The following is a 12,894-nucleotide window of genomic DNA, read 5'->3' as shown; positions in this document are numbered from 1 at the left end:
ACACAGGCCTTCCCTTGTGCTATACATCCACTATTACACCTCATCACTTCTACAAGAGACACTGAAAACATGCCCTTATAGCCTACACTTCTCCTGACCCCCCTGCAACGGGTCATGCACACATGTTTTTTTTTGTGGTCTACTTATGGGTCCCAGATCAGTGTCATGGATGCAGAGCATGGACTTGACCTCCGCTCCTCTTTAAATCGCAGAGCAACTCTCATGCTTATCAGTGGCACTCTGGAACCGGCATTCTTCCTGTCGCTCTCTCTCTCCCACACCTCAGCCATGGGTAAGGAGGGGGAAAAGAGTCATCAGGCACAGATGGGAGGAGAAATCTGCCAGTGGTTGCTATCGCTTGAAAGTCAGCGAAAAGCTCGGAGCAATAGGGAGTGAGGTGAATGCACAAGAGAATAACTACCAAGAGGATACATAACAAGGGGATACAATACGTATTCTGCTCATTGAGTTAGACAAACACATGGTCTACTTGGAAGAAGCAGAGAATCATGGGCAGTTGGAAAGGCATTAAAGGTATGTGTCTTTGAGGATGAACTTTTATTCTATATTGCCTTTTAACTAAAGCTAATAATTTACAGTACATCAAATAGATTTTAAAGTAATTAGAGTACAATAGTCAAATCATATCAGTGTGGGAGTTGATGTAACAGATTTGGGAAAGATACAGTTTAGTTTATTTGATTGATTTGATTATTATTACAATGTTGTGGTCTTACTAATTTCAATGTTCTCCTCCTTTTATACATGCCACCAAAGAACATATCTTCAGAGAGGTGTTGGAAGAGCGTTCCCGGACTCCTTTTAATAGCCTCAAACATTTACTTCGGTTGACACTCATGTAGAGGTGACTGATGTGTCATTAGCATGTAATTGAGCAGAATGGGAAATGCATTGCGAAGTGTCATGGCTTTCATCCCATCAGAGCGATGCCAGCGCTTCTTGGTGGGAGACCTAAAAGAAATGCCATTTGATCGGGCTGTGGACCTGAGCAGCCGACAGCTACGGAGGCTCCCTAGTCCTGTGTGTGTCTTTGGGGAGCTGGTAAAGTTGTACCTGAGTGACAACAACCTGAACAGCTTGCCCCCTGAAGTTCAAAGCCTGAGGAAACTCCAACTGCTGGCCCTGGATTTCAACTGTTTTGATGAGCTGCCTGAAGTTGTTTGCAGGCTAACCCACCTGAATATACTCTACCTGGGCAACAACAGGCTCTATAGACTCCCAAGAGAACTGGAAGACCTTAAGGAGCTTAACACTCTGTGGCTGGAGACTAACTGCTTCACCCAATTCCCCCAGGTGGTTTGTGAACTCTCAAATCTCAAAACGTTGCACCTGGGTTATAACCAGATCCGAAGTTTACCTCCGGAACTGGGGGGACTGGGAGAGCTACGCAGCATATGGCTCGCTGGGAACCAGCTGAGCGAGTTCCCATCAGTTCTACTGGAAATGCAGTTTTTAGCTGTTGTCGACGTGGACAGGAATAAGATCCGCTACTTTCCACGTCTGTCTCATCTACAGGGGTTGAAGCTTGTGATCTATGACCACAACCCCTGCGTCAACGCCCCTGTGATCGCCGATGGAGCCAGGAGGGTTGGACGCTGGGCGGACAATTCAGATGAAGAGGAAGACGAGGAAGACGAGTACATCCCTAAACTACCGGGTGAAAGGACGGCAGAGCTTGAGGAAGGACAAACATGAGGGATAGAGAACACTGATAAGGCAGAAGAAACTCCTGACCACCAGCTCTGGCAACGCTCAGAACTGCATGTTCAAGGCTACCCCTCAAGTGCTAAAGTGGATTACTGTTTGGAGAATGGCCAGTTTATTCTGCATGAGCAATACAAGCGCTCTTAGAATATGGGAAAAGATAATGGTATTATTTTGTAATGAAACCTGGAATTAGGGAGTGCAGTAGCTCAGTGGGTAGAGCCTTAGAACATATGCTGTTTTGATGTCCTTGAGCAGAAAACTTAACCATCTAACTACTCATAACATTGCCTGGCTGTAGCAGGCCACATGTCTGGCTTTGGAGTCTCTGTGCTTTTTGAAGGAAATATGTTAATGCATCTATGCTATTAATAGTGTGCAGTGTCTAGTTAATTGTTTATAGATCCATTTTTTAAATGTTCACCACTTTCTGACGATAGCTTAAATTACATTTGTCAATTTGAAACAGAAATGATTGATATTGTGGATAGACAATAGGCACGACCAGCCGAGATATTATAAAATATATTCAGTATACTAATATAATGAAATGTATATCATGCAAACCTGTATACACATCTAACAAATATCTATTATATTGACTTCAACTCGTGAGTTATTTTTGTTCTATTTAAATTTTTCTTGGTGTGATCAAATGTCAGCACAAAGGCTAAGTACAGGGATATATTTATTAGATTCAAGTGATGGCTGAGTTCCTCCATGCTGCTCCTCATTCAGACCAATGCATAATTGATTTGATAGATTGCAGTCATGGCTTTAAATAAAACTGCTAATAGGTTCTGTAAAAGGATATAAGGCTCAATTGAATTATTACACCTATAAATATAAGAGTGTATTTGTTACAAGTAGAAGAAGTAGGTTGTACAAAAAAGGTGTTGATTATTGTTTGTGGACAAATGCTGATTATGAATATTTCCAATGGCCATGGGAAAATAAAAATGTGAATTCATCCATTTAACCTGAAGATATGGTCTTCCCAAAATAAATCAAAAATACATACATAGACAGAATTTTTGTAATGCTTTTAAAGTAATGCAGTAAATAGGAGAAAAACAATTCTAGAAATTCTAGCCACATATTGATGCTATAGGAAAACTAGCACCTTGTCAAAAAAAGAAAAGGTAAAAGGATTTATGTTAGTATGCTTTTATTATGGAACAGAGAATAAACATTTATATTTTTATGAGATGCGCACACATTGACAATCGCATTTTGCAGCGAAGATTAAAACAATAGCAGTGTTAATATACTACCTAACAACGTCTTTGGCCTTTCCATTTCCCCCACATCCTTCAATAAACAAAACCTATTATCTATGAACAAAAGCTCTTTATGCATTCTTCAGAAACTGACATCCCAAACTTATTTTACTTTGTTATTTAACATTGTATTACTGTACTTAACAATACCTTGCCCTACATTCACCATCTGCATCCAAACAAAGGACAACAAAATATGTGCGTAAGAAACCAAACTTCCATAGCCAAGTTAACCCTGTAACAGCAAAGTAAAGAAATCAAGTTGGTAAAACATTTATCAAGCATCCACCATGTTTAGGTTTGACATTTCAAGAAATATACCAGTAATACCGGATACCCTAGTGTACCACAGGTATTGTATGGTATGGGAAAAGTACACATGATATACCTCATAGCTGTATTCCCTCAAATACCTATTATAGGAAAGGCCTCAAATCCTAATGAAAGACTCAATGATAGACATAATATGACATTTCTAATTATATTCACATTAATCTGTTTACTGTGTGTGAAGAGGCACCACAATTAAGTGTGTGCTGACAGAGAAGTTAGTTACAAGTTGGTACATGCTTTATAGTGGGAGTACAAATACATCCAGTCATTCCAATAGTCTGCTTGGGTGCCAAGAAAGGAGGGTGTGACAATTAACTACCGAGCATGCAATCTTAATCCCCAGAATCTAAGCATGACTGTCATCTGATGAAGTCAAAAGTGAAGACATGAAAATAATATAAGAACCATGAGTATTGAATCAATGGTGAACCCGTAGAGCACATCTCATGAAATTAAATCGATGACACATCAAAACGAGGCCTTAAATGAATGTATAGACAAACCTTGTTTTGGTGGTGGGGGATAAATGTTAAATAGACAAGAAACAAGAAAAAAAAATAGCTTATGAACAAACAAAAAAACAAATACTTTCACCATCACCGTCCATCTGTGTAACGAGGATGGGGAGTTTGGGGAATCGTTATGGGTAACTGCATGCACCAAAGACCATGCCTAAGAGGACACTGAAGCTCCAGGTCTCTGTCGCAGAACTGTTTCACTCGGATCGGGTGACATCTCCAACAGGACCTCAGGGTCGGTAGAATTAGGAGGATCTTGAATGCCTTGGTCTTCCTCGTCAATCCCAGGCAACTCCTCCAGCATGTCTGAAGGGTCCATTCTGGAAGTCCCTAGTAGCGGGTCAGTTCCTGGTACATCAGACGATTCATTCAAAGATCCGATCACGGTGGGTTCTTCGAACTCCTTCCCTGTGGAAACCTTCCTCATGCGCATCCGAGCAGATTCTCCTCTTCGCTGAAAACGAGCATTGTTCCCCGTCATCACCCGAACTCTTACTTGCTCTGGAGGCCAAAGGCCGCCCCAGATAAACTGCAGGTAGCTGCAGAGCACAATGACACTCAGGAAAGCAAAGTTGGTGGCTACGCCGAGGAATGCAGAAGTTAAGGGGAAGTTGTATAGGACATAACGTACTCCGGTAAAGTAAGCATGGATACGTAGTTGAGCAGAGTAAATCTGTACTCGTTTGGAGTGGATCTCAATGACGGCTCCAACGCAGGGGAGATATGCATTTGTCCTGTAGTCTGAGAAGAGCTCAACATCTACGAGTTGCTTTTGCTCAGTTATTCCAGTCATCAAAATAGGGGAGAAAAAAAATGTGCTGAGGATCTGGAGGACGGTAGAGCGATAGTGCAGCATTGTGGAGCGTGCTACTGACGAAACAGTCTCTCCTCCCTTTGCGTAGCAGGACATCTTGACCATGAACATCCCCAGCTGTTCGTTTACTGGAGACTCGGGCATCTCCAATTCTAAAGAGACTCTATATGGTTGGCCATTAGCCATTACCTGGTCTCTCCCGTTCTTCAGAAGGGATACGTTGGCAATCGGGAATGAACAGAGAAGCGGTTCGGAAGGATCACAGTCAGTCTTGTATTGATAGTGGACCGGAGTGGAGAAGCTGACAGTGGGCATGTAAGAGTAATAGAAGCTTCCATACAGAAAAATGGACACCCAGAGAAGCAAAACTATTACACACAACAGTAAAAGAGCCTGAAGCAGAGTCCGACGAGCTTTGAGGAGGGTGAAAGCTGCCACATCCTGCAACCACATCAGAACCGGCCCCATCGCGGTTCCCATAGTTTCTTAATCGACCCTATGTCACTAGTAGTCCCATGGACAAGAGGTTTGATGGCTTTTGGCAGTTGCTAGCTGGGGCGTCCTTGTCTTATATATCGGCCGGTGGGAGGTACTTAAGACGTTTCTTTTTGTTTTTCCCCACCTTTAACGAACATGGAAGAGTTAGTCATATTCACAACGGCGTGTCTGCAGGCGATCAGACCTCACAACACAAACCGATGGCCTATTGCTTGCGTCATGCGGTATGCCGTGACAAATTACTTGGGTTCAGTACATCTCAGCGGCATCCCAAAAGCCAAACAGCATACAATACACATGAACCGGAAGTTTATGTATTTATGTCACGTGACCCTGGTGCTGGTGTGACGCAACCGCGCAGCCGCAGTGGATCTCCTCCCCGCGACCGGGTTCGCTTCCTCCCCAAACCACCAGGGGAAAAAGGGATGGGAAAGAAATCTCGCATCGCTGGAGGAACGGTCGGTCGCAGAACAATACTGCAGCTCTCGCCGCCTGGTACTCGCGTTGGGACATCTCATTTGAGGGAAGAAGGAGGCTCCGGATCTGAAGGTGTATTTCAAACTTCATTGCATTATTTTTTCTACTTGGAAATGCGAATGTATATAAGGTGTGGAAAGGGCCCTTTTCGTTACAGTACTAGGTAGCGCTATCATTACAGCAGTTAATTCTAGACACATTAGGAGCACGTGTTCGTAATCGTTTGAGAGTACAATCGGTATGTGTTAAAAGTACAAGACTAGGCTTAACAATCGACCTGATTCATATAGTATATGATTTGCTAGCAGCTTGCTTGTAATTACTTCGTAATGTTTTCGTTAGCGTGTTAATGCTAGTAGCTATGCTAACTATGCTACTGGCGGAAGCTAAAGGCTGTTTAACATAAGCATTTAAGCAAGTAAAGACGATAGAAGTTGGAAATAATGTGAATGCATATAATCAGTGCATTATAGACATCCGTAATGTCATCCTTATTCCCTAACAAAGCCACTCTTTCTTGCAGACGAGTCGGAAAGTGATGGGCACAAATTAATAGGAGACGGAAACGTAAACATGAATATGAAGGGGCCCGTAATCAAGGCCACAGGTGAGTGATCGCCCTGTCTGCCAGTATGATTTTGTTCCATACTCGCGTAGATCAACACAAATGGCTCAAGACAATTATTGCATTACTTGTGGTTTTTCCTCAGAAGGGTTGTCCCTACTTGGGGCCTATGAGGACAGCGACGAAGAAGAAAGTGACTCTCAACAGACAACAAAAGTACAGCATAACCAGTCAGCAGATATTGACAGCACATTGGCCAACTTTATGGCGGTATGTATGTATTAATAGACACATTATTTGATTCTAGGAATTTAACTTTTCAAAATCTTATCAAAATTGCAGGGAATCCTGCAGGGGCGTTGCAGATATTTCTGGCAGTGATTAATAACCACAATGTGTCATTGGGTCAGCTATGTCAGAAAAAACACCAAGGCACAACAATTAAGGTGACGGAATAACACTGTTTTCCTTTCTTTCTGTTAAGGAAATTGATGCAATCACAACTCAGCCAAATTCAGAGGACGCCCCTCCTCATCCTGTAGTTCCATCCCCCACCCCTCCCAGACCTGAAAATAACGTTCAGCAGGGAGTGCACACAAAGGGGCAGGAGCAGCCAAGTACTGAGGCAGACTTCCAATACAACACCCAGGACTCTTTAGCTGGAGGTAACCTTTACTGTGATTATTATACAAGTGTCATATACAAGCAAACATGTTAAGCCTGCTTAACATGCTTGAGGAAAATGACGTGTACAACGGAATCTTCTGTGAATAATTTTTTGTATATAAACATCCTCCCTTTTCCTTATTTGCAGTGGGGGTGGAGATGGGAGATTGGCAGGAGGTATGGGACGACAACTCTGGCTGTTACTACTATTGGAGTACTGTAACCAACGAGGTGTCCTGGGAACTACCTAGTTACCTGGCTAACCAGGTGCAAGGCCTGCTGCAGTGCAGTAACAGGCAAGTCCCAATCACTACAATCATCATAATGGACACACTTGCACACATTCCTCAGTACATCCCCAGTGAGTACGATACCCCAGATCAGTGATTAAATTACACTGAACAACCGCCAGTATAATTGAAAGATATCAAGCCATTTTACACAAAACAGAAAATGGCTAAACATACCGGTCAGTTAAAGAAATGTTGAGGGGATAGTCAATTGAGAACTTGTCCTTTGTCCCGCCTCTTATTGCAGTGCCACTGTCAATGGCAACGATACCGTGGAAGCAGCGTATTATCCTGAACAAAAACCTGCTCTTGCCCACACCCCAGCTATCAAGAAGGAGGCAAAAGTGAAGGTAAGTTTTCCCTTGGGTTATATAAACATTCCACCATATTATCGTTCACCGGCGCCACGAATGAGAATTTATTGAGTGATAAGATCCTTTTGTCTTGCTGCAGGAGGTGATGGAGAGCGTCGTAGCCGTCGCAAGCGAAGAAGAGGAGCGCCACGGTGTAGCCGCCTCCCTCCTCGCGGCCCTCATCCCCCCTGAGGTGAAGGTGGCGGAGGAGAAGTGGAGGAAGCGATTGCTGGGCCACCTTGAGGAGGGGGAGAACGGGATGGACTCCGACGGGGAGGCATGCGGCCCGGCGGGCTCCCCGTCCACCCCTCTGCGGGACTCTGAAAGCCTTCCCGTGGCCCCGAAAGAACCACGCTCCAAGAACCAGTCGCAGGAAAGCTCTGACGCGGAGGAGGAGACGGAGGAGGACACCGTGGAGCTGGAGCTCGCGCTCGAGAGGAAAAAGGTGAAAAAGGCGGGAGAAACCGTTTACGAGCCGCTACATTTTGACTTTGGACTGGCCACCGTCTTGGTCTCTTTCGACTTACCTCGAGCCTCCATCCCTTCTCAGGCGGAGCTGCGGGCTTTGGAGGAAGGCGACGGTAGCGCAGGGGGCTCCAGCCCGTGTTCGGAGACCAGCCAGGAGGCCCCGGGCTCGCAAGGGGCTGCTCTGAAGAAGTCCAGATGGAAGACGGCCTTCATCAGCGCAGCCAGCCCAGACTCTAACAGCATAAGCTCCGATATACAGGAGAATGTCGAGACGGGTGAGAGCAAAGAGATGTAGCCAGAAGTTTTGTAGGTCTACAAACCGTGCATGGCAAAGTGCTTTGAATTATCGTAACTTATTTTTTAACTGTTGGGCAGAGAAAATCACTTTTTTATACTTTGATATTAAGTGCGTTCCTGCTGCCAATTATTCTTACTATGTGTCGTTTCTTTTGTCTCTTGAAGCTCAATTAAAATCCCCCGAGAAGCCTGAAGAAGCAGAGGAAATGGAGGCAGACAAAGCAGAGGACAAATCAGTTGTGAAAATTCCCGCAAAAGATGTCGAAGTTGAAACACCAGAGCTCAGGGTAAGGGGAACTCAAAGTTCTGCAAATATCTACAATATGAATACTGATTAATGCACAATTGCCTAAACCTCTGCCTCATGCTGCAACATGTTTTGTAGTTTCAGATTGGAGAACTAGCAAACACCTTAACCAGCAAGATGGAGTTTTTGGGGATAAACAAAAAGGCCATTTCGAACTTTCAGCTGCTTCTGCTACAAACGGAGGTAAGGGCTGAATTGCTAAAGTTATCAATGTATAAATACTACATTGTCTCATCTCTCTTTCATGGCACTTTCCTCAGAGCCATATGCCACCAGTGTTTAATATTTAAAATGTTCATTATAATCCGCTGAAGGGTATCCATTTTGTTTTCATTACTCATCTGCCTTTTGTCTCCTCTCTCCTTGTCACTCCCCTTTCTCTTCCTTTCTCTCCTCCTTGGGCCACACGTCTCTTGCCTCTTTTGCCCCTTTTCAGACGCGGATCGCTGACTGGAGGGAGGGGGCTCTGAACGGACTCTATCTCCGCCGCAGGCTGCAGGAAGCCGCCCAACACATAAAACATTACGAACTTAACGCCACCCCTAAAGGCTGGTCCTGCCACTGGGACAGGTACGCGCTCCTTACCTTTAACATCTCTAAACCCCATCCCCCGGCAATCTTTACGTGTGACTACCAAAATCACGCCACCACTACCACCACCCACAATGCCGGGGTTGTAGACTTTGTTTATCATGACTTGGAAAGGAAGCAGAACCATTGCGAGTGGATCAGAATCCACGACAGAAACCCGCTGGGTTGCAATCCCGGGAACCTGCCTTATGTTATTATTGTATATAATAATAATAAGGGAGCATCCGCTGTTGGCCAGCCTGTGTTCCTGTATACATAACATCACAGAGAGAGGACCTACTCTCCCAATAGCACAGACTACCCAGCCCTTTACTGTGAGGACATGAATAAGATGGGCCAGATGTCCGGTTACGGTAGGGGGGTTGGTTGCGTGGGAGGACTTTGAACTTTACAGGACCGCAAACCCCCCATCCCCTACTGAATGCAATGATGACACAGCCGCCTGGGAGGGACGCATCAATTAAAGGTGAAGACGGAGCATTGACCGGGATCCAGCAGGTCAGACCAACTCTTATTACATGTTTTCCTGTCATTCATTATTCTCTTGAAACACAACGTAGATAATCTGATGTGTAAAAAACGAAATACGATTAACATGTGCTTTTATTTTCAGCTTTATTTATTTTTATTTTTGGACAACAATATATCCAATTCTCTTTGCACTCTTCCTGTGTGTTTGGGTGTATGTGTTTTGGAAGGGAGTGGTTGTCTAAAATGAATACATTTTGGACAACAACAACGGTGTGAACTTGTGGTCGTTACTATTTTGAACAGCCTTTTCAGGACCAAAGATGATTTTGTTTATGATTTATCTGATTTTGAGCAGAAGGTGGGTTCCACTGTCCACATCCACAGCCTGCTTTCTAATTCGGCTCTCAAGAATGGTCAATATCACCACCCCTTTAACACAACACGGCCCTCTTGTGGCTGTTTTGTCTCTACTTGAATGCTTTTCTGCCCGAATTGCCTTGGGTCATCAGGCTGCATAGCCAGTTACAGAGCGAACCATTGAAACTTGTATTCTCTCTCTATCTCTCTTGTCCCACTTCTAGAGAGCACAGGCGGTATTTTTATGTGAATGACCGGACCAACGTCTCCCGGTGGGATTTCCCAACTAAGGAGGAGCTGCAGGATGAGCCCAGCGATGAACAGACATCCAGCCAGGGAGAAACAAATGCCACCCAGACAGGTTAGCGCCTCTCAAAGACCCATAGAAGCTCAACCACGGGGGAAGCCTGTTGTCGGTGATGCCTTTAAAGTTGACAGCGTGTGAGTGATCATTTGTCCCCTGTAATCCCCTCCCTGCAGAACCTATTGCCTGTGCCCCCGCCGCCCCGCCCGCACCCCCGCCGTGTTGGCCCCCAGCCCAGCCCCAGCCCCCACCTCCCGAAACCCCACCCCCGCCCGCCGACTACCCCCCGCCTCCCCCGCCGCCGCCGGGCTCCCCCCCGCCGCCTCCCCCTCCCCCGGACAGCGACGGCGACATCATGGAGGTGGAGATGGAGATGGACGACGAGGACGACGGCGAGCCGCCGGCTCCCGGGACGGAGGAGGACGGCGGCAGCGGGAGGCCACCGCTACCCTGCGTCCCGGCAAGGGTACGCATCGCAGGGGAACGCGCCCCCCACTGTCGGAGGGAGCTGAGATTCACCTCATTCCATTATGTATCCGTGGGGATTTAAATTTAGATGATTTTATTTAATTTTACTTTGGGGGATTTTAGAAATATGGAGAAATGAGTTGAGAATGATGAAGAGAGATGATTCAAAAGCCGTCATTGGAGCCTCATGTTAAGTGAAGGAGGCTTAAATAATGTATCGGTTTTTTTTGTTGTTTTTTGTCTTTTCGCAGGCCCTGGATTCTTCGGCTTCCTCTGGGAAAGGTCAGAAACGAAAGGCCGGTCATCTGAACAAGGCCATCACTATTGGCAGCGGCGCTATTCTCTATACCCAGAACACCGTCAGCGCAGGTAGAAAAAAAAAATATATATATTCCTTCAAGCACTGCAAAATTGTCCAGGCGTGCCGTTTTAAACGGCATAGTCTCTGAGCAGCTGTCAGAAATGTTTTGAATTGAATGCGTGCCCCTGCATCTCCAGCTTCTGTCATGACGGCCAACGCCTACTGGGGAGTGGCCACGGTCGGTGCTCCCTCGATCCCCGCTGAAGTCGTGGCCCCACCTCCGCCCGCGCCGCCCGTCCAGCCCCCTCTCCCCCTAACCCAGCCCCCCCCCGAGCCCTCCACCGCCAAGGCCCTGCCGACGGACAAGAGCAAGAAGCTGAAAAAGGACAAGGTTCGCTACGACACTGTTCTAACTTTTATTTTTGTGCTGTGTTTTTAAAGGGAACTCATCGCCCAGTATTGTACACACCAGTCAAGTCGTATCGTTCAATTGTATTTCTTCAGCGTTTTTTTGGGTTTTTTTTCAGTCGAAAAAGACCAAAACTAAGATGCCGTCGCTGGTGAAGAAGTGGCAGAGTATCCAGAAGGAGCTGGACGAGGAGGACAAGAGCAGCTCCAGCGACGAGGACCGGGACCAGCTCAACAAGAGGACCATCGAGGAGTGGAAGTCTCAGATGCTGCTGACGTAAGAGGCTACTCACCCACAGGAGTCTTGCACACGAGCATATTCTAGCTTTAACATGAATTGCCGTGAACGAGATTAAAGATTATCTGCCAAAATAGTATTTGTACTATGACCGTATGTGGTTTCAGAGCGATATTAACCTGCATTCTCCATAAAGTTGAAAAAACATTCATGTCGCTCATTATACCCTTTAACAATGTTAATATTTCCAAAGAAGGCAAACCGAATCAGCCTTTTGATGCATGCAAACCATGTCGTGTTTTCCTTGGCCATTTTGTTGAAGGAAATCAGCCTCTCTGGAGACATCTGGTCTATTGCTTTTTCGTTAATGTTCATATTCTAACTGTTCATTTGAATCTCCTTTCCTCAGAGGGAAATCAAATAAGAATGCCAACTTTGAGGCTCTCCCTGTAGACTGGCGGGAACGTCTGAAAAAGAGGAAGAAGACGAATAGCATGTGAAGCTTTGTCTCCGGGATACACTGCAAGCTAATGCTCCGCTCTCATGCCTGACCTCCACAGATGTTGGGGACATTTTGTCCATACTTTTAATAGTTTGAATAAAAGATGTAGAATACTGTTGTGGTCGATGAAGATGTCCGTGTTGAAGATATAGGACTAATGATGGGGACTCATCTACTCTTCTTTCTCTGCATCAAAAAACACGATATGATATACGAGTTGCAGACTGCAGTTTGCAATCTAAATTGTCCTTTTTTTAATGTAACAGAACTCAACATAAATATATTTTTAAGGATTCTTATCTCTTTCTTTTTTTTGCCCATGACGGCCAGTTATATTTTGATATTTTCTACTCTTAGCATGATGAACAAGAGTGAATTATGTGCCAAATTACCTATCTTTATCCAGTATGTGATATATGCACACAATTGACATGGCCACCTAAATCTGTTGAATGGATTTTCCATTTTATTGAGTTATTTGTTTTCATTACTCAACATAGATTATTTCTAACGGAAGTCAATGGGCAGTCATGTTTTGGATGGAGGGTGTCCCCCAACTTGTACATTGTTGTAAAAAGTTATTAAACACATTTTTTAATTCACGTTTCAGTTTATTTGAACCTAATTATATTATTTATTTTTAAACTTCTTTAAAATGTCATT

General features: G+C 44.9%; 3 protein-coding genes across 4 annotated transcripts; 2 read left to right on the top strand and 1 right to left on the bottom strand.

Annotated features, from left to right (window-relative positions):
- The first annotated feature begins 302 nt into the window (after positions 1-302).
- On the top strand, positions 303-3,702 carry lrrc10 (leucine rich repeat containing 10). Its single transcript, XM_060061215.1, has 2 exons — positions 303-534; positions 778-3,702. Exon 2 carries the CDS (start codon positions 901-903, stop codon positions 1,714-1,716), a length of 816 nt encoding a protein of 271 aa, XP_059917198.1. The 5' UTR covers positions 303-534; positions 778-900; the 3' UTR covers positions 1,717-3,702.
- A 168-nt stretch (positions 3,703-3,870) lies between these two features.
- LOC132464691 (seipin-like) lies at positions 3,871-5,294 on the bottom strand. Its single transcript, XM_060061210.1, has one exon. The coding sequence runs from the start codon at positions 5,148-5,150 to the stop codon at positions 4,011-4,013; it is 1,140 nt and encodes a 379-aa protein (XP_059917193.1). The 5' UTR covers positions 5,151-5,294; the 3' UTR covers positions 3,871-4,010.
- A 262-nt stretch (positions 5,295-5,556) lies between these two features.
- On the top strand, positions 5,557-12,833 carry fnbp4 (formin binding protein 4). Of its 2 annotated transcripts, none has more exons than XM_060061200.1 (17): positions 5,557-5,717; positions 6,169-6,252; positions 6,359-6,480; positions 6,695-6,875; positions 7,025-7,172; positions 7,414-7,516; positions 7,620-7,964; positions 8,070-8,262; positions 8,450-8,571; positions 8,670-8,774; positions 9,028-9,161; positions 10,235-10,371; positions 10,491-10,780; positions 11,034-11,151; positions 11,281-11,474; positions 11,611-11,768; positions 12,139-12,833. In XM_060061200.1, the coding sequence occupies exons 1-17, from the start codon at positions 5,594-5,596 to the stop codon at positions 12,227-12,229; spliced, it is 2,649 nt and encodes an 882-aa protein (XP_059917183.1). In that variant the 5' UTR covers positions 5,557-5,593; the 3' UTR covers positions 12,230-12,833. The 2 variants fall into 2 exon arrangements, with proteins under 2 accessions (XP_059917183.1, XP_059917182.1); XM_060061199.1 differs by having other exon boundaries at positions 6,356-6,480.
- The last annotated feature ends 61 nt before the right edge of the window (positions 12,834-12,894 follow it).

The sequence above is a fragment of the Gadus macrocephalus genome, chromosome 9 (genome assembly GCF_031168955.1).
Source record: "Gadus macrocephalus chromosome 9, ASM3116895v1".
In the NCBI taxonomy this organism is placed as follows: Eukaryota; Metazoa; Chordata; class Actinopteri; order Gadiformes; family Gadidae; genus Gadus; species Gadus macrocephalus.
The sequence above is the reverse complement of the archived record's forward strand: the minus strand, read 5'-3'. Positions and strand labels throughout refer to the sequence as shown.